General features: G+C 30.2%; 1 protein-coding gene across 1 annotated transcript in view; it reads right to left on the reverse strand.

Annotated features, from left to right (window-relative positions):
- LOC142328905 (uncharacterized) overlaps positions 1 to 22,434 on the reverse strand; it is a 376,489-nt gene that overhangs the window by 32,227 nt on the left and 321,828 nt on the right. Inside the window, exons 7-8 of the mRNA XM_075373045.1 lie at positions 17,410 to 17,487; positions 16,046 to 16,286 (exon numbers count right to left, since the gene is read on the reverse strand). Coding sequence (XP_075229160.1) covers positions 16,046 to 16,286; positions 17,410 to 17,487 — 319 coding nt within the window. The remainder of the gene's footprint in view (positions 1 to 16,045; positions 16,287 to 17,409; positions 17,488 to 22,434) is intronic.

The raw sequence follows: 22,434 nt of genomic DNA on the forward strand, positions 1-22,434 counted from the left end.
GGGCAGCGATACACTTTTATTTTCAAATAAACATGTTGAGAGTTACCTGATACAAAATATTTTTGTATTGTTGTCGATGTTTTGTTAAACGTTTTCCTTTAGTTCATCGATAATGTGGGTATTTGATTTATAAACTCTATCTTTCAAATAGTTTTTGTAGAATATCCTTCTACAAAAGGATAGTAATTCTAGCAGAGAGTAAAAAGGATTTAGAAGAAACAATGAACGGCATAGATGAAGTCCTACGCAAGAACTATCGCATGAAAATAAACAAGAACAAAACAAAAGTAATGAAATGTAGTAGAAATAACAAAGATAGACCACTGAATGTGAAAATAGGAGGAGAGAAGATTATGGAGGTAGAAGAATTTTGTTATGTGGGAAGTAGAATTACTAAAGATGGACGAAGCAGGAGCGATATAAAATGACGAATAGCACAAGCGAGACGAGCCTTCAGTAAGAAATATAATTTGTTTACATCAAAAATTAATTTAAATGTCAGGAAAAGATTTTTGAAAGTGTATGTTTGGAGTGTCGCTTTATATGGAAGTGAAACTTGGACGATCGGAGTATCTGAGAAGAAAAGATTAGAAGCTTTTGAAATGTGATGCTATAAGAGAATTTAAAAATCAGACGGGTGGATAAAGTGACAAATGAAGAGGTATTGCGGCAAATAGATGAAGAAAGCAGCATTTGGAAAAATATAGTTAAAAGAAGAGACAGACTTATAGGCCGCATACTAAGGCATCCTGGAATAGTCGCTTTAATATTGGAAGGGCAGGTAGAAGGAAAAAATTGTGAAGGCAGACCCCGTTTGGAATATGTAAAACAAATTGTTAGGGATGTAGGATGTAGAGGGTGTACTGAAATGAAACGACTAGCACTAGATAGGGAATCTTGGAGAGCTGCATCAAACCAGTCAAATGACTGAAGACAAAAAAAAAAGAAGAAAAAAAAGAAGAATATCCTTCAAAGGAGTTTTGAAGTTTTTGAAACGTGAAGTCTCTGCCGTGTGCAAACAGTTCGTTCTTCTGTAAAAGCTACATGAACATGAACACGACCTAATAATTAGTTTCATGTATGATACGTTGCTCTGAAAATTCTTTGAAATAGCACAGTACAGTTCTATATTGGCAGTCCCGTCCAAAAATATTGGCTCTAAACGATTAACAGAAACACCATACCATACATCGATTTTCTCATCGTCAAGTGGCTCTAAAAAATCTGGTGTGGATTTTCAGTCATCTGATAAACGATGCTGTGCGAATTAACATGCCTTAATAAATTAAATCAAAGCGTGGAACTGCGTATTATAATAAAATGTCTTATATTATATATATATATATATTGGATTCCACGAATGGTTACCCCGCGCAGATGGTTCACACATTGTTAATTTAATACGAAGAAGGGGCTATGAATTTTCACAGCTATGAATTGTCACTACTGATGAAATTTGATTACACACACTTACTGTAGAATGCAAAAGTTATTGAAAGTTGTCTAAGAATGCATCACTGCATGGGAAAATCTTTCATCAACGAAACTAAAAAAAAATCTTTTTTACAGCAGGAAGAATTATAGATACAATCTTCTGAGATAAGCGAGGTATTTTACACGTTGATTTACTAAAGAATAACGCGATATCGATTATTATTCATATTTACGGAAGAATCTAGAGAAAACAAGCGGAAAAAGTCAACATTATGTCTATTGTTTTCAGGATAATGTAAGCCCTCATGTGGCTGCTAATACGATAGGTTCCATTCGAGTATTAAAGTGGACTATTCTGAAACATTCCCTCTATAGTCCGGACCTCGTGTCCTCCGATTACCATATGTTTGGACCCAAAAAAGAAGTTTTAAGGGGTAAAACGCTTTGCTCTAATGAAGAAGTCATTGAATATTTCAATGAGTGAGCCCGTCAGCACCCACAGGAATTTTTTTAAAGGAATACGGAAAATATCTCAAAGATGACGCCTGTGTATTGAAAAGGAGGGAGACTATTTTGAAAAATAATAGTGTATAATTTAATTTTTTTGCCTTAATTATTGTGTAAATAGTAAATTATAATTAGCATTTCAACGGTCCTTGTAATCTATGTATTCCATTTATTATACATAAATCTAGTCTATTCATTTCTCATTCTTCTGAACAAGACAATAATGCTGATTGTATACTGTTAGTCTCTACGCCTTCCTTCTGTTTAAATTTGAAAGAGTCTTATCCAAATCTCTTTTTAATTCATTATCAGTTTTTTTACGGTAATATTTCATGTAATAAATCTTCTCTTTTCCATTATTCGCTATAATTTCCACTGTGTAACCTGTTACCTCATTCTCGTCCTCTTAACATTGTATGTCCATCTGCATCTCTGATACTAAAATATCTTCGTTTCATTTCTCTAAATTTTTGTCCTTTACTATATCTATTTATCCAGAGATCATAGTTTTCTGTTCTTCCCAAACTTTCTGCATCAACCAGTCTTTTTCTACTTTGTTCTTTTTATTAATGTTACTTTTTGAGTATCTATAGAGATTCCTACCTTCATGAATATAATTTTTATCCTGTTTCCTTTTATTCATAAATTGTAATATACCTTTTGTTATCCATTATTTTAATTAAATGAAATCTTTTTCTTAACATTTTGTCTCATATTGTTACTTGTAATCCACCTTACTTGATTTGTTCTGAATGTTTTAATTGATTTAATAATTATCAGAGACAAAGAGAATTTATACAATTTGTTCAGGATTCTCTGATTTACTCTATTATAAAGTCTTTTTAAGATTCTCTAGACAGTATGAATTTTATTACGGAAAAGTTAAAAAAGCATTACACTATTGAACTTACAACCATACACATCTTTGACGTAAGAGACTAGGAAAAATAAATGCAGTATTGCCAGTCATTTTACCCATTTTTTGTAAATTATTTGATGGTTCTGGGTAAATTTCTTTTTACGAACGATGAATGATTTATCACCACATTGGATGATTTGGCAATCAAAATAGCACAGATTTAAATGTTTTAAATCCAGTGACAAACCATTTCATTCAATGAATTTTTTTTTACCGTGTCTTGTAGAATTATCAATCCTAATTTTTATTCAGAGAAAGTAAATATTTTAATTTTACCAAAAATAGTCCATTAATTTCATAAGATTGATGGATTTTATTGTGCAGTACAGTTATGTGATAGAGCAACATCTGATACATCACTTGACTTTTAGTAGTGTTGTTTTGAAGGAATAAACTACAGTTTTTGGTCCATATTCTCCTAACCTTTGCTCTGAATTTTATTTTTATTTATGGAAAGATTTAACTATATTTTTTATTCAAATAACACATACATACTTGATGAATTACAAATACACACTCCAAACTATATTCCCATTAATTCGGGGAAAAACACAAAAGAAAGTTTCATTCTACATGAAAGAAATTAATGTAAACGTGAACTGAAGCTCATCAAGCATTTTCAATTTTCTTTTAAAATTGTAAATAGCATTTTTAAAAGCAAACAAAAAAATACATAACTTTCCCAGGAAAGTTTTGTCAAAAAAGGTTAAGAGGAAATTAAGTAGAACAATGACTTAACTATTCAAGTAAAAAAATTATTTTATAAAATTATTCTCCTGTTTGAGTAAGATTTTGAAATAGAGGATCTATGAGATAGGTCCTTTCATATCTACGTAACCGATTGTGACCAATATTAAATGGCCTCAATACTCGTATAAACAGAAATTATCCCCCCTCCCGCCCACATTCCATCCAAATCGGACTAATCACTTTAATGACAAGCAAAAATAGGCCAACATACTTATATCCTTACTGAAGTTTTCAATATTAAAATTGTGTTTTTTTGGTTAGAAAAGATCATGAAACGTCAAGATCTGACTATCCTTTTTCGCTTAAAAATATTAGATTCCTCAATGCAATGACATTCCTATTTTTAATTAATTCATTATTAGGTCAGTAATATATCTCTGAAAATTAATTATGCTAATATTTAATCGCAACCATAACTGCATAAATAAAAATTAGCAACAATATTAATGAAAATGATTGTATTTATAACATAATATTACCGGTCCGTGACATTAAGTACGCTGTAATCATACATTATATTTTGCTGCCTACAAAGCCCTTCCCATCGAGATTATACAGAAAAATTCACAAAGATTTAAAATACTTTCAGAACCAGTTTTATAGGTTGTTGGAAATAAAGAAGAAATTTCATGTAAATATAGATTCGGAAACGCTTCGTTATTGAGCGTCAGCTCGCGAAAGATTTCGTCCTGATTTTGCGTCTTCTGAAAATAAGCCGGACTGAAATTCTCGGGGCTCAAATTAAGAGCTAAATCTAGTGGTTCTAATCTGAAACTTTGAATAAATCGGTCTCAGAACTGTATTTTTAGTAGTGTTCAAAAATTCTGGGGTAAAAGACAAAAAATTGGGATCGAACAACAGACTATTCTATGTTTGCCGTAAAATAAACTTTGTTAGATGGATAATAAACACACTAACTTACTAAAAAGTAGTAGAGGATTTGATTGTGAGTAAAATAGTACGAATAAAGTCCACAAAAAGTACATTAAATACAAATGTAAAAATTTCTAGTTAATTAAAAACAAGGCTTGGCGGAATTTAACTAGGTAATAAACAAAATTTTCATTACAACAAAGCGAAAGGATTAAATATTTTAGAAAGATAAACAATCTAAGAAGTATCCAGCGCATTGAACGTAGCCCGGGCTTGAATACCAAAAGAATTTCTTATCGTAGTGGTTTTTTTTCTCGGCTTCGAACCCGGGACCTCCGGATAAAATCTAAAAAATATGGATTTTGTACATTTTCTTGACTGCAGTAATAAGGCCTCATTGAGAACTTTTCAACCGTATAACTTGTACTTATTTTCATTGGTTTCACAGTTATAGCCCTATAAGATTTTAACTAATGAAATATTTGGATCTTATAAGGGGAACGCACATAGGCGAGAATCCGACTTCATTTCCTATTTTTTTCTCTTTCACTTTTTTTTGTTTAAATATATTTATTTATTAATAATTATTAACCTATAATTTTAAAAAAAGTTTTAAAATAATTCAATAATCTTTTTTTCATATATATATATATATATATATATATATATATATGAAAAAAAGTTTTTTTTTTAAATATAATAAAAAATCTATGTAATAAAGGAAATCATAAGGTGTCCATATCAGATATTTTATTTATCGAAAAAGCCACGTTTGATCTAAGTGGATTTTTTAATTAAAAAACGTATGGAGTCACAAAAATCCACACAACACCGTTAAAACCGAATGCCCACACAGATTCCACATAAACGTTTGATGCGATTATAGAGAAAATGTTGGCATCATTTATTTTGAATGAGGATTTTTCGGCTGTTTCACACTTAAATTGCAGAATAATTTGCCAGATCTAGTGGAAAATGTTTCTCTGATAACAAAAAGACAGATAGATGATTTTCCAGTGTGATAGTGCAATTCCACACTTTTCTCTAGCAGTTAAACAAAAATTAAATGCTACCTTTTTTAAACAAGTTGATTAGACGTAGCGGATCTATTGACTGGTTTCTAAGATCACCTGACTTAACAACTACTCTGTGGGCCGTTTCAAATCATTAGAATATGAACAAATGTGTAACAAAAGAGTTAGTTATTAGAATTCTTAATGCGATACAACTAATATAACATTTTTATTTTTGTCTTCAGTCATTTGACTGGTTTGATGCAGCTCTCCAAGATTCCCTATCTAGTGCTAGTCGTTTCATTTTGGTATACCCCCTACATCCTACATCCCTAACAATTTGTTTTACATATTCCAAACGTGGCCTGCCTACACAATTTTTACCTTTCGTCCTTCCAATATTAAACCGACTATTCCAGGATACCTTAGTATGTGGCCTATAAGTCTGTCTCTTCTTTTAACTATATTTTTCCAAATGATTCTTTCTTCATCTATTTGCCGCAATACCTCTTCATTTGTCACTTTATCCACCCATCTGATTTTTTTAAATTCTCCTATAGCACCACATTACAAAAGCTTCTAATCTTTTCTTCTAATATAAAAATAACCTATTGAAATACGAAAAACCACAAGAAACGTTTTTTGTCTTTCAAAGCGCTGCATTTAATTGCCGAAGACATTTTCAGGACTTTATTTCATTGTTTTGTGTTTTTATTTGTAATTTTCCAAAAATATTTAATTTTTTTTTTATAAGATTAAAAATTTAGTTTCGTCTAATATTTAAAGATCTAAGCTATATTTAGATTAAGGTATAGACCTTAATTTGTTTTGTTTTTAAAAAACTTCGAAATACTTTGCGCTAAATATCAATGGATTTTATTCATACGATTATACTTGGAACAAAGTTCTCTATCGGTTTTGTTTGAAACTTGTGATTACTTTACTCCACACATTATTTACACATTTAACACATTATTTTACTCCAAAAATAAAATAATGTGCTTTTCTCTATTGTCTTTTTTCCCCAGTTTTCTCGAAAATTTCTATAAATACAGTTCTGCGGGTTTTTTTCCAATCTTACCGGTCAGATTTCATTAAAAAAATAATCATTAATAATCCCTTATTTTACGTTTCAAGAATCACTGTCTGATTTAATTTTACCGAAGCCGCAAAAGTCACGGCGAAATTTTTCACCTTCCAACTCTCAATAAGGAACGGCTTCCGAATGTATATTTTATATGAACATTTTCACGAATAGAATATGTCCTGAAAATTTTTATACGTTCTTCGTGAATCCATCCTGTACCCTTTTTAGTTATATCAACAAATCTACACCAACGTCGTTCGTAACTAATCATTTTTTGACCGGTAAGGGGTAATTGATCCTGGGTCGAATTTAAATCAAGATTTTCATTATTAGCAGAATCATCATCAATACATCTATTAAGGGGGAACATCCTGTCTTGCCAATTTTAATTTTCACTAATTCAATGTACGTTTTTCCAAGAACTGCAATACATAGGATGATTTTATTTTATAGAATTGTTCTTCTCAACAATTTAGGAGTGGTTTTTTTTTATGAATTACTTTTGATAATTTTTACAAATTTTTTAGTGGAAGCTGAATTTTTATTAAATTTTTTAACTAAATTTGTATTAGAAATAAATAAAGTTCATCTTCCTAAATTGAATAGATCCTGAGAAAAAGTACATTTTATTAAACAACCCAATTTTTCAGAAAACGAGGTTTTCTTATTTTAAAGATATTTTTTTAATTTACTTACATATATATATATATATATATATTTTTTTTTTTTTTTTTTTTTTTTTTTTTTTAATATAGAACATTCTAGGTCGATGTACCACTTCTGCTATTACTTCTCCATAACTTAGTGTGCTTCTAATTTTCTTTTTGCTTGTCTTTTGTTTTCACCACTAGTTCAGCATTCCTATTACATACTTTTTCAACTTTCATCGTTACTGCTGTTATATTACAACCAACACTTAAACCTAACTGTTGAAACATTTTAAATCTATTTGTATTACCTTCATTGTAACGCCTAACAGCATCATATACATAAAGTTAAAAACGTACCATCTCAACGAATACGATCTTATCCACACAACACTGTTTACACTTTCATTACGATTCTGAGTGCACCCAATTTGATATATATTTAAAAGTTCTGTGTGTGATATATCTCTATATATTGGTTTATTTCTGCCATAACTGCGTCAGAAACACTTGTGTTCATGATTGTACGTACCTCCAGTAATTTCAGCCTTGTTGTACTTAACAACAGCTGTCAATACCAGACGAGCATAGACCACGTGCTGATTGACAGAAAATGAAAATACATAGCCCAAATGGAACGTTCCATTTTCTCTAAGTAATAAAATTTCTGCGGATAGCCAGTCCATAGTAGGTTTTAATTTTATCTATGATTGCGTCTGTCTGTACATTTTGTACATTTTTTACAAATATACAAATTTTAAAAAACTTCAAACAATATTTAAATTTCATTTCCAAATTGATTTTTTGCAACTAAAGTCATTGTAGCTTTTTAGAAGAATTGCGAATCAGTTTGATTAGATCACGTCTTAGGTTCTAAGTTTTCTTATTCCTACAATTTTTTTTTTATGCTGTTGGAGTACTAGAACGGAGGGATTCAAACTGATTATAAAACAAAATTTCCTACTGTTTATAAGATATACTAAAACACTAGAACAATCTCAACTTCCACAATCAGAAAACTAACTTCATTATAGATAAAAGATAAATAATATTGCAATAGATGAGTAACAGAGCCAACCGTCTTGATCACATACGTAAATTACTAAATATAAAAATATAATCTCTAAAAAAAAAAAATTGAAACAGGTGTATATACACCAGTCAATCACACATGTTCCATTTGAAATTACAATTTAGTGTGACCTGAAAAAAAACAGCTGTGCATTGTTTCCAAAAAGTAATTTATCTCTGGTAATAATAATCAGATTTTAATGGTTTTTATACCATTTGAAATAGAAAAGTGTGAGTAATTAAGAAATAAAAAAATTTAATTTTTTCATACACTTTCCTTCCGGGTCTCCTTAATGTTTATAATGTTTATTTTAACAAATAACAATAAGCTATCTCCTAACTACTACAGCACGATCTATAAAATTTCTAGGTCAAGCTTATGCTTGACCTAGAACCCGAACCCGATACCTTATAGATGAAAGTCAAAGATGTATAGTAAACTCCGAGGAACAGCCATGTTAAGGTAATTGATTATGTGTTTACTGTAATATGCGGATGATTAAATTAGTTCAAAATTTTTTCTACTGAAAGTAGTACATTCTATACAGAAAGTATAGAAGAACAACTGCTAACATTTACAGGATCCAAACAGTAACAGTAATAATTGAATAACATAAGAAAGAAGCCGTAATAAATAAAAGGAGTTCGACAAGGAGGTTCCCTAACCCCGTTACTTTTTAATCTTTACATAGAACTAGCAGTTAACGATGTTAAAGAACAGTTTAAATTCGGAGTAACAGTACAAGGTGAAAAGATAAAGATGCTACGATTTGCTGATGATATAATAATATTAGCTGAGAGTAAAAAAAGATTTATAAGAAACTGTGAACGGCACGGATGAAGCCCTACGCAAGAACCGCATGAAAATAAACAGAACAAAAGTACTGAAATATAGTAGAAATAATGTAGATGGACCGCTAAATACAAAAATAGAAAGAGAGAAGATTACGGAGGTAGAAGAATTTTGCTATTTGGGAAGTTGAATTACTAAAGATGGACGAAGCAGGAGCGATATAAAATACCGAATAGCACAGGCGAAACGAGCCTTCAGTCAGAAATATATTTTGTTTACATGAAAAATTAATTTAAACGTCAGGAAAACATTTTTGAAAGTATATGTTTGGGGCGTAGCATTATATGGAAGTGAAACTCGGACTTTCGTAGTACACGAGAAGAAAAGATTAGAAGCTTTTGAAATACGGTGCTGTAGGAGAATGCTAAAAATCAGATAGATAGATAAAGTGAAAAATGAAGAGGTGTTGCGACAAATTAATGAAGAAAGACGCAGTTGGAAAAATATAGTTAAAAGAAGAGACAGATTTATAAGCCACATATTAAGTCATCCTGGAATAGTCGCTTTAATATTGGAGGGACAGGTAGAAGGGAAAACTTGTGCAGGCAGGCAACGTTTGGAATATGTAAAACAAATTGTTAGGAATGTTATTGGTAGGGGGTACATAGAAATGAAACAACTGACACTAGTTAGGGAATCTTGGAGAATTGCATAAAACCTGTCAAATGACTGACGACAAAAAAAAGAATCATTTAAATTATCCAGTAAAAATACTTTTTTTGTTTAAGTTCATTTTTGAAAATTTTTTTTTTGTTTATTTTCATTTCTAGTAAAAAAAAAGAATTAGTTAGAATACTTGTAAAATATACTAGAAAATTGTTATCTTTTACCTAATTAAATAACTATATTCATATTACATATTTGTAGATAATATCTATTACTTTATTAAATTCTGAAATCTAAGGATAATATATAATACTTTACAGTACTTGTACTTTAGAATATGACATAGTATAACGATTTAAATATAGTTTCCATTGAATCAAGAACATATTTTATGTCTAAGTTTATAACCCTATTATTTTGAGAAGCAGTATTTTACATTAAAACTGGGTTATTTACTATATATATATTCTGGTTTCAATTAATTATGTTAAAACCATAATTAAATTATAACTGCTTACATGTTGAGTTACTGAAATATCATTTTAATAAATTATGATTGTCTTTAACAAATTGAAAATATAATTTTGCACCATATACTCGTAAATTATACACTTAATAGTGTCTAAAAAATTTACGATTTAAGATTAATATAATTTCAGAGTATTAAATAAAAAGTGTTATTAACTAATGGTTTATTTTCAGAGCTACAAAAAAAAAATTGACTTCCTGGTTGATCGTTATTGTTGGATTGCTTTTTTTTATTAACTCAGATAAATTACATTTTTATTATATATTTAATATTATAAATTGTATTAAAAACAAGGTAAATGTCATTTATACTATGATAGTTAAGATTTTTTATTTTATTTTGGTAGTTAAAAGATTTTTCTAAATGTTTGCTGCTAAATGCACACACGCCATGAGGTGTGTGCATTAAGCACATTTAAAAACAAAAATTCGTTTACGTATTTATTTATCCAATAATTATAATTTTAAATTGTAAATAAAATTAAGGCTCTTTTTGGAGATTCCTCCCCCCCCCCAAAAAAAAAATTAATTAAATTAATTTTTTAATCAATGGGCCAATATCCAATAAGAATTAGGTGGGAATATGCACGTTTCAAAAGAGCAGGAAATATTGATATTAAGAGTAATCAGATTGGAGAAGTAATCCAACAACCCGATAACACACTAACATGGTGTTTTATACCGGTCATTTTAAACATTCTCCATATTAATATATTAAAAATATAAACATTATTCCTTATAATTATAGATATACATTATAAATAAAATTTAGCTGAACTTAACCTACGTTCGCTTCGCTTGCTAACCTAGACAAATTAATACTAATGTTTTGATATAAGGTTATTTATTTAATATAAGGTTATTTATATAATAAATAATTGCCGGCCTCCGTTACGCGAATGGTAGTGTCTCGGCCTTTCATCCGGAGTTGTGGGTTCGAATCCCGGTCAGGTAGGGCATTTGCATACACACGCTATAAATCATTCACCTCATCCTCTGAAGCAATACCTAATGATGGTCCCAGAGGTTATACAAACAAAAAAAAAAATGCAATAATCCCCAATAACAAATTTTTCTTTCAATATATTTTGTTTCCGTTGAATTATGATTTTTTTATTTTGAAACATGCAAATTCCCATTATTTAAATGGGAATTAAATTCCATTAATTCTTACTGGATATTAAAAATACATCGATTTTTGGCCGATTGGTTAAAAAATGAAGTGTTTTTTGGGGGGGAATTCCGAAAAAGATCAAAATTAATTACGCTAAGTAATATGTTAATAAAATATGGGGAATTTTTTTTTTTGTACGAGACGACCACACCAAAGCACGCATGAAACACTAAACAATCCCATCTGGAAAAGATACGGTTGTAACACATCACTTTAAAGGCCATTGGAAAAATGATTCTAATTGAAAACTTCGGGCTCTAACAACCCTAAACAAAATGGAGGCAATTTAAAGGTTTTCACAGCTGGTTTCAAAAATGAAGTGACAATACACCCAAAATAGTGATCTTATAACAAAAAAATACGTCATAGAGAACAAGAAAATTCTAAATGTGTTCGGATATAGGAAAATGAACTGGTTTGTAATTTTATGAGAAGAAAGTGTTTATTTTCCGATGCGATAGAAGGCTTGGTGAATATAAGGAAAGAAAGAATGATTTAGCATTATATATCGCTATCGCCGGGTTAGTAAAAATACATACCTTCATTCGGAAGTAAAATATTTTGTTAGTAGATCAATATTGCAACTAAGAATTGGAGAAAAATTAAATTTTAATTTAATTTAAGAGCTTAATACTTAGTTTTTGTACGCTTAATATATAGCATAAGATTAGTTTTGATATAATTTTTATTAGATGGTACAGCTAAGACAGTTTGATCATGTGAGATCAGATTGATAAATTACTATCAATTGGTCCAGATCTGGCTGAAAGACGAAATTTGAGAATCTCAGTCGATTTCGAGACCTGCAGGTTGAAGATTATGTGGACGGAATAAATAGAAACTTGTGCAGTTAAGTGTAAAATTCTACTAATGTAGGTAAATTGGCCTGTGTTCTGCTTGTTATCTCCTAATTGAAAGGATCAGTTCTGATGGAAATTTAACTTGATGAATTTTGTATACGGGACAGTGATACCATTTAATTTTGGTCACAACTGATCCAAGTACGAAGGATGGATTTTTTATTGACTATTATTTGTTTTTGGTTTTTTATTAGTTGTTAATTGTTTTTATGGCTTATGAAATGTTGGCAGATTTTATTTTATCAATGAGCTTTAAGATTACTGCTTACTGATAACTATTTTTATGGATTGACTTAATAAGGGAGTTCCTTAAGAACCCGCTATCATGTGCTTATTATCAGAAAATTAACTTATGGTTTCACTAAAGGAGACGATCGTAAATAAACTAATTGTAGAACAATAAAAAGATATGCAAAAAATAAAACAGTTTACTGTTTATTGTAGATATGTTAGTCTTAATATTAATGGTTGTAGATGACTTTATCCTAGACTAAGTCTTTCCCAAAAATTACGAAACGTAACAAACATCCCACTCCAGGCTTGCTAAGGAAAATATGGAATGAAGTGGTTTCCTGCTGGTTTTTTTACACAGATATGCACATCCGCATGTCAACCATACTGAAACGCAGGTGGTGTTCAATCTATAATTGATATCATTAGTCTTTTATTCCTTTTTTCTTAATTTTGCGTTGGAGGAAGGAAAATCTGCTGCCCCAACGCCCAGCGGCCCTTACCGCTGGGTGTGTGAAGTCTCTCGCGTAAAGCGGCGACCACTAAAAACCCTCCCCCTCCCACGACGTGGTGGCGGAACCACCTTGTGAGGTTTGTATCGTCACCACGCGTACCTAAGGGTATTCCGAATGTGGTCCTCCGCAAGGGCTTCCGGCGTCCCCCGGGGGCACACATCGGCGACGATCATGTTGGACCCCCGCCACCAACCTACGAGGTCTTTCCTTTCTTTCTTTTTCCTGTTTAGCCTCCGGTAACTACCGTTTTTAGATAATACTTCAGAGGATGAATGAGGATGATATGTATCAGTGTAAATGAAGTGTGGTCTTGTACATTCTCAGTTCGACCAATCCTGAGATGTGTGGTTAATTGAAACCCAACCACCAAAGAACATCGATATCCACGATCTACCATTTAAATCCATGTAAAAATAACTGGCTTTACTAGGACTTGAATGCTGGAACTCTCGGCTTCCAAATCAGCTGATTTGGGAAGACGCGTTCACCACTAGACCAACCCGGTGGTTCACCCACGAGGGCTGTGGCCTTCTAACCCCACTTCGGGACTGCATACTATCCTATTCTCTTTTATTAGTCAATTCACTTCATAAATACCCTCAAGAGAAAACAACTCCTGATTAATTGTGTTTCTACCTTAGATCCTTTTCACGCAGTACATTACTAGGAAATATGTGATATATACTGTAAAGCGATGAATTGATATGCTTCACCTATAAGAAAACAGTGTATTAATACACATTGTCCCATCTCATAATGATATAGTCCGTATTGTATATGATGGTAGTGGTTCTTTTCATTGATAAATACTATTTTATGTAGGTATATGTTCTTCTCTAAATTATTAACAGTTTTATTATTTACATTATAAATAAAAAATAAAATGTCTTTTTTATAACATTTTATTTAACATCTGATGATTTTTTTTTTAACTAATCGTTTCGCTTAACAATTACAAATATATATTCAAAGTCATTTAATTTTTACATAAATTTTTAGAGTTTTAAATAAAGAATATCCACAAATAAAAAAATAATTTTCTGGGTGGGGCCTCACCAACCCCTCTCCCGCTTATCCAGCCCCGTCCACAAAGTTACGGTTTTATCATTTCTATTTTTTCTTTTATTTTACTTCTGTTGAACTTTTATTTAATTGCAGATATCTGTTTATTTCTGTCAGATGTTTCACATAATGTTTTCTTTTAGTTTTTTCGTGATTTTTTTTTTTTTTTAATTTAATGTTTGTTTTATTTCTTCTTGATGTTATTTAAGAACAAATTGCTTTATTTATACTCTCTTTTGTGGGTTGTTGTTTCTTAACACGTAAAACCTTTTGCTATTTTCTTTTACGGTGTCTTGAATGCTTTTTTTTACTTTATCTCTTAATAAAGTTTTGTTTTGTTTGATTAAACTTCGGTAAGTTTTTAGTACAAAAATGTACTCCTACCGAAAATCGCAATAGAAGTAATTTTGAAACATTATAGGTTATTTTACTGTTTCCTATGTTAAACATTGTTAAAGAAAATTACGATTTGTTTAAAGTTTACTTTTTTAGATTGTTTTCGTTTTTATATATTGACGTCATTTGTTGCCTGCAATTTGTCATTTCATACTATTGAAATTAGTAATAAAAATAAAGATTTTTAATACAAAGTCGCTGTTTACTAACCTAAAACATATTTCAATATAAACGTACATAGTAAATGAACTATAATTCTCCTGAAAAGCCACCGGAAATTTTACGTCCGGCAGAGTGCTGTACATTGTATAGAAGGGAATTTCGAACAATTACTGTTACTGAGTTTTGTTATTCTGTTGCATTTTATCATCTCATGTATTTTTTTTCTGTGTTAAGAATAATGTTTATTAGGTACAAAGAATAATACGATTTTCTGCTTATTTTTCGTCTTTTTTGCTACAGTAAAAAAAACTTTTTAAGTTTTTATCGACATTTGATTGGCTGTATTCACATTAATTTTCTCTTATTTAATTCTCTACAAGTTTTGTTACTAAATTTTCTGCGTTTATTGTTAAAGAAAGCTACTCTAATACAAACGTAATAAAGGAAACCGACTTCTTTTAGAGATGAATGACAGGTTAATGAGGATGATATTTATGAATGTGAATGAAGTGTACTTTTGTACATTCTCAGATCGACACCGGTACCGACGATCTAGTATTCAAATCTGTATAAAAAAACTGCCTTTATTAGGATTTGAACCTTAGAACACTCGACTTCGAAATCAGCTAATTTACGATGACGAGTTCACCACTAGACCAACCCTGTGGGTTACATGCCATGCATCTGTACAGCCAAACATGGGTACTACGGCATACGTATTGGGGTGACCGCTCTATAGGGCATATACGTGTGATTAGCACGATCCAGTATTGTAGACCAAATTGCCTATCTGCTCCACCTTACATAGTGGGTTGAATTTTAGGGCGTAAATGACGTTATGGTTGTTGGTGATCGATTGCTGTTGATTTCCAAGTTTGTCACTGTGAGCTAGAACCAGATTGGAGTCAAACTTCAGCTGCAGCGATAAAGATTGTTCTTTGTATAGGGTATATGGTGACTTCGTGCTGGATTATGGTTGACAAATAAAAATACCGATATGTGAGCAGCACTAAATCTTGTTTCACGAATAACAGCAACGTGTATCTAACAGAAGGACAGCCTCTGGTCTGTTAATGTAACAGTTGACTCCATATCAGTCATGTTTTGCCGGAGTAATGGTGCACGAAGATAGGTTGGGGATTGTGGAGTTAAAATCAAAAAGAATCTAAAGGCACATGGCATGATTGAACCCACACGGTTAGTTGCATGTTGTTTGTCTCCCGTGCTCTCAATCTACGGGGAACGGCAAGAGAGCGTATTTTCTATTCGTGTGTGAAAAAATCCTCGTAAATATAATGTCTAGAATTTGTTAGTATAATATAATTTAAATTAATAAAATATGATTTAGTTAACGTACCTTTTTGTTGTATATCACTTTCTCCTTTCCAATGAACACGAAGATAATCCGGTGTGCGTTCCGCTCCAAACTGTACATGTTTTTTTGAAGGTCTTCGAAGAGTGGGAGGAGGGGGACAATATGATTCCTCTGGAAACGTAGAGTGCGCTTGTGTTGGACTTTGCGTTTCATGATACGTGGCCACTCTTCTTGAACTGACCGTTGCTTCTGTACTTGATGCTAAATATCTAACTGGAGGTGCCTGAAATTTTTTTAATTATTTTAACAGTGTTAATAATAATAATAATAATAAGTATAATAGTAATAATAATAATAAATATTAATGATGGTGTTCTTAGTTTGTATAATGTAATTATTTAGGACAGTATATACCATCTATCTGTTGATGGAAAAAACGAATTAATATAACCTGTAGGGTAGGGTTCTTCATATTATATTCTCTAGTTAGAAGAAATTATGTACATAAATTTGAAAATATTACATCTTTCATACACAGTTTCATCATCTCCTAAAAATATGTAATCTTTTACTACATTAGAGAATTTTAAATTGTATTTTACCATTGTATATGATATATCACGTTACGTATTTACGGCATAATTTTTTTATTTTTGTTTGACCTATCTAAAGCAGCTATCCGTAAAAAAGAATTTTATTAATTTTTGTGTAAAAAGAAAAGCAAAAACTTTAATTCAAATAATTTATTTGGATAAAAATTATATCATAGTAAGCTGTAAAATTTAATTTTAATGAAAAATTGGAGAAAAAAAATTATTAAATAAATTATACTAAGATAAAAAGAAATGTTATGCAAAACTATTATTGAAACCTAAAAAGCAACAAACCGCTCAGAAACAGGTAATAAAAAAATTTGAAAAATCTAAACCAACACGTCCATTTTGATTGTTTGAAAATTACAATCGATAAAGAAAGAGTAGGAAACAAATAAAAAAATTTGCCAAAGGGTATAATTTCACAATCATTACATGACAGTCAATGTGTTATTGTGATACAGTAAAATCTCCCCAAAACGGAATTTGACGGGACCGAGTATGAATTCCGTTTTGAAGAGGTTTCCGTCTTGCAGCGTTTTTAAAAATCGAATCAATTTATCGTGAGGTCCTGTGCTATGAATTATACAAATGTAAAATGAAGTTAAATAAGGATAAACGTTTGGAATAATCCGGAAATTATATTGCATATAGAGAACATTAACCCCTAATTTTCAAAAATTGTACAGTTTAACTAAAAGGTGTTTTATATTTTTACAAGTAATTTTACAGAAATATGATATTTTGTAATTTTACGTTTAAAAATAGAAAAAAAGAAGTTTATTTTTAATTTTTAAATATTAATTTACTTACTCGATTATCAAATTCAGCAGTCCCTCTTCCAGCTTTGTATTCTTGATACTGGGAAATAACGCATAATAAACAGTACACCTGTAAGAGTAACAAAAAATATTAAAATACAATACAAAATTATACATATATATATTTTGTAAAAATAATTAGAAATTCGAGTTACTTTTTTGTGTATCAACACGTTTTAACCGATGTACAACAATTTATTTTTAGACTTTTCATTGATATTGAAAAAGAAAAACCTCTTATTATTTAATATTCAAACGTGTAATTTGTAATAATGGTCATCTAATCAATTTTAAATAACCCTTCTTTCTATCATCAGTTCTTTTATTTCTATTCTGGTGGTAATCTCTTTAATTTCAATCAAATTTGCTGTATCCGAAATTATCTGACTCGCTTATTAATAGTCGTTGTCTTCTATTACAATAATGACAACGGCATTATTAGAGCACACCTATAAGCCTGTTTTAGAGCAACTGGGTGACATATCGGATACGTGTAATTTTTTACATGGAATAGTAATTCACTCACCAGAATTTAGTTAATCAATAGTAGATATGGTTAATATGTCATTTTCTGCAAGATTAAAGCTCCCACAATCAGGTAACTGAATTTAATCACGTAATGTAAGCAGTCATGACTCACCATATGATGATAAGGGGTTGTCGTTGAAAATTTCACGTGCAGTAGCTTTGAGTAGTAATAAATTTGTGATGTCAAGTAGTGTTTTCCGATTTTTTGACGAGCCGTGAATACGTTTTATTATTGAATACATGTAAGGTATTATTTTTGTTTTGTTTAAAATTTACTATTTTGGACAGAAAACTAATTACTCTCAATTATTGATTTAAAAATGCCGGTTTTTAAAAAAAACCGGCAATAAATTGTATAACTTTCACAGCTACGCCTGTCAAGTTATTAAGTTCACTTTTTAATTATTATTTTTTTAATTTTGGAGCTTCCATACGCAGGAGGAAACATTCGGGTAAAATTAATTTTTAAGAAAATAACCCCTGAGAAGTGATGATAAATTTAAAAAAGTAATTTTTAAAAATACAAAGATAGTCATATTTCTAAATTATTATTTTCTTAATGTGTACGTTGCAATCTGTTCAACTAGTGAACAATAAGCAACCTCCTCCCAAGATCTAATGAGATGATAATACGTATGACATGTAGATAAGGTATACCATGCACAGATTCAGGCCGACCATTCCTGAGAATTGTGGTTGGTTAAGCTCCATTCACCAACGTACACCAGTCTCCACTGACTACTATTCAAATCCGTATAAAAAAACCAAACTTTTTCTAGGATTTGAACCTCAGAACTTTCGACTTCGAAAATTGGCTGTTTTTGCGCCGATGAGTTACGAATAACCAGTACACTAGCCCGTTGGATCACCGGATTCTTTTATTTACCACAAAGTAGTTCACCGGGCCGGTCTAATGGTTAACTCGTAATCGCAAATCAACTATTTAACAGTTGATTGTCGAACTCGAAGTTTCTGAAATATAATTCTAGTAAACGTTAGTTGCTTTTATATGGATTTGAATATTAGACAGTGGACACCGGTGTTCTTTGGTGGTTGGGATTCAATTAATCACATATCTCAGGAGCCTGAGTTTATGATTGACTATATCTCATTTGCATGTCATACATATCATTATCATATCTTTGGGTTGTGAGGGAGGAGGTTTTATTGTTCACAAGCTGAACATTTGTGACGTGCACGTTAGGAATATAAAAAAAAATAAATCAAGTTGTAATTTTTTAGGAAGGGGCATGATAATTGTTGGCTAATTTTTTTTCAAGAAGTAATAAAATGTAAGGACTCTCAAAAAATTAGTATTTTTTTCATTTTAAATGCTATGAGTAACTTACAAGATGGATTTTAATTTAAAAAAAAAAAAAATTAATTAAATGAGTTGGACAAACAAGTTTTGTGTGGTTTGAAGTCTTATTTATGTAAAAATTTAGATGCAAAAAGTTCCCATTAATTCATTTTCTGAAGCAAAATCAGCTAAAAAAATAAATATATTTAAAGTCGTTTGATGTGAGGAAGAAAGATTAAATAAAAGTTTTAGGTAATTTGTTATCTTGATTAAAAATAACTTTTGTATCAAAAATTGTTTACTAAAATGCGCCAGAAATGATTTGGAATTTTATTTTGGCCAAAACACTCTCATATCTTTTTCCAGTTTTTGCAAAAATGTAATAATACATTAATTACCCCAAAGGTAGCTGCCTACCTAGTTTGGAGAAAATCAGTCAACTGGGTTCTGACTTATAAGTCGAAATACAGGACATCATAAACGCATAAACTTTCATAAAAATAGACTTTTTAATAAAAAAATGACTTGGAATGATAAATTTTTCTCAGATTATTTACAATTTATTTAAATCTATTTATTTTTTAAATCTTTTCTACTTCCTTGTACGAAGTAAAGGAAGTGAAAAATTTCGGATTTCAAGGAAACATCTATTTTTACCATCCCTGAATATTTTGACTAATTTCGGCGACGTCTGTACGTACGTATGTGCGTGTGTATCTCGCACATACGTACGCACATACGTAAACTCAAAACGATTAGCCGTAAGATCAGAGTAGCTATAGGTTTTGGATTTAGGACTGTTGAAACATTTAGTTCTGCACCTCTCTTTTGATTGCAATCGACTAGACCAAAAGTGTCCAAAAAAACCCAAAATCCCAAAAGATTTTGATTTTGGACTTTTTCTTAACTGCAGTAATAAGCCCTCATTGAGAGCTTTTCTACAATCTATTATAGGTGGTACTTATTTTCATTGGTTCTGGAGTTATAGCCAAATAAAATTTTAAACAATGAAATATTTGGATCATACAAGGAGAAGGCACATCGGTTCGAATCCGACTTCATCTCCTTTTTATTATTTTTTTTAACTTTTTTAATTTTAATATATTGATTTATTAATAATTATTAACCTTTGATTTAAAAAAAGTTTTATAATAAATAATTCAATAATAACAGTAAAAAAATATCAGAAGTTATTAATGAAATAAAATTTTATGAATACTTGTGTACATGTAATTTAATAGGTTTACAAGGAATTGATGTGCCGTCCACATCAATTTTTTTAAATTTCGTTTAGGCAAAACTTAAAAAAAAATAATTCTTTTTTTTACCGATCTGTATACTTTTCAATTATTACTATAGCAGCATATGCCACTAGCCACAGCATATCGTTATAGCTAGGAAAGTGTGAGTAAATTTTAGAATTTTTCTGATTTATTAATACCTTTATATTTGTATTTTTTATTAAAATCTATTTGATATTACGATGACATTTTATTTTCTACTCCTCTTATTAACTGGTCTGTTCTTAAAAAAAAAAAAAAAAACAACTTTTACAAAAATTTACACCAAATAGCGCTTAGGTCTCTTCTAATTTTAAAACTATTTAAAAGTGAGTTGTTTTAAAAATGTATGTACTTTTTTAATCGATAGAGGTTTCTGTAGAACCACAATAAATAGTCTCACTTACTGACATCTCTTTTCTTTTTATTCCAGTACTTATTCATTTTCCGTGAGTATTCTTCTCGCCTTTGTTGAGTTCATTCTTTTCTTGTTTTTCTTCTGGAATTCTTCACATGTTTTAAGTTTTTGTCTGAACATGAATGTGTATGTAATTTCGTATGTTTTATTTTTGCTTTTTTTAAATCTTAGAAAACCGGGTTTAACTATATTTGGATCGTAATCTTGCTTTTTCAATTTTTTTCACTATTCCCTAATTATTTTTTCTAGTACTGCATTAGACAAATCCGTCTCTTTGACTTACTTGGATTTTGAATGCTCCTGACAGTTACTCTTTGAACCTTATATTTTAATTAATCTTAAAAAGTACCTATATATATATATATATATATATATTTTAATATATAAATGAAATAAATATTTTCTTCAAGCTCAGTGTATCATTCCGTAGAAATAAAAAAATAAACTACAAACAGGTTTTTTTTTACGATTTCCTATTTAAATCATCGGGCCATTATTTATTACAATTCCGCAGTATTTAGTAACCTTTTGATCTTTTCTTTCAGAAAGGTCTCTTCTTTTTCAAGATTCTTTTACTATTTTCTTCTTCTTTAATTTATTTTAAAACCTCTTCATTGCGTATTTTATTAACCCACCTAATGTTCTACATTCCCTTTTAAAAGACCTCTCTTTTAAAAAATCTAAATTGTTCTCCTTTCCCTATTCTCTTTTATTTTTTATTTTATTATTCACAATTTCCTGTCATACAAAGACGTACTTTTAAAAGAAATTATAAATTTTTAAAATTTTCTTTTTTAAAATTCTTATAACGAATGATTTTTAAATGTCTTCTACTAAGTGGAGGAAAGCTCTATTAATGCATTATTTCCACAATAGCTTTTAAGTCATTTTTCATATTCGTTCTTATGATAGTGACTGATGAAAGTATCTGAAGTATAAGTGCCACTAATTAAAATTGCTTTCTCTTAGAGTAATGATGATGAACAGAACGATGTAATTTTAGGATAGAATATTAGTTACGGGCTTAGCCTACTACTATGTAAGAATGTATCCGGTTCACTGAAATAGGAAACAGGTAACCACTTCATCTTTCACGTTTCTTTGTAAGCGTAGTATGAGTAATTTTGCCTTTGCCTTGTGTCAGGTTTTCCTTCAGTCTTTACAATTAATAAATCTAACAAAACATACATATATTTTTGAAATTAGCTGATTTATTATATGATGAAACCTCTTTCTATTTACGCTTTTCTTTTGATACAATCTGTTTTTGTGTTTGCTTACTTCGTGGTAATTTATTTAGAACCTAAATAAAATATTTTATATACATTTTTTATTATAATTTTTTATATCTTTCTTTGTATCACAAGTTTTCATTACCTTTTTTTTTTTTTAGGATGAATTTTCTTTGAACAATATAATTTTGTATTTCTTGTCATTTTCTTTTTCGTTAAAAGGAAAATATCATCAACGAATCTTAACATATTTCTTTTC

The sequence above is a fragment of the Lycorma delicatula genome, chromosome 8 (assembly GCF_047948215.1).
Source record: "Lycorma delicatula isolate Av1 chromosome 8, ASM4794821v1, whole genome shotgun sequence".
NCBI classification, from domain to species: domain Eukaryota; kingdom Metazoa; phylum Arthropoda; class Insecta; order Hemiptera; family Fulgoridae; genus Lycorma; species Lycorma delicatula.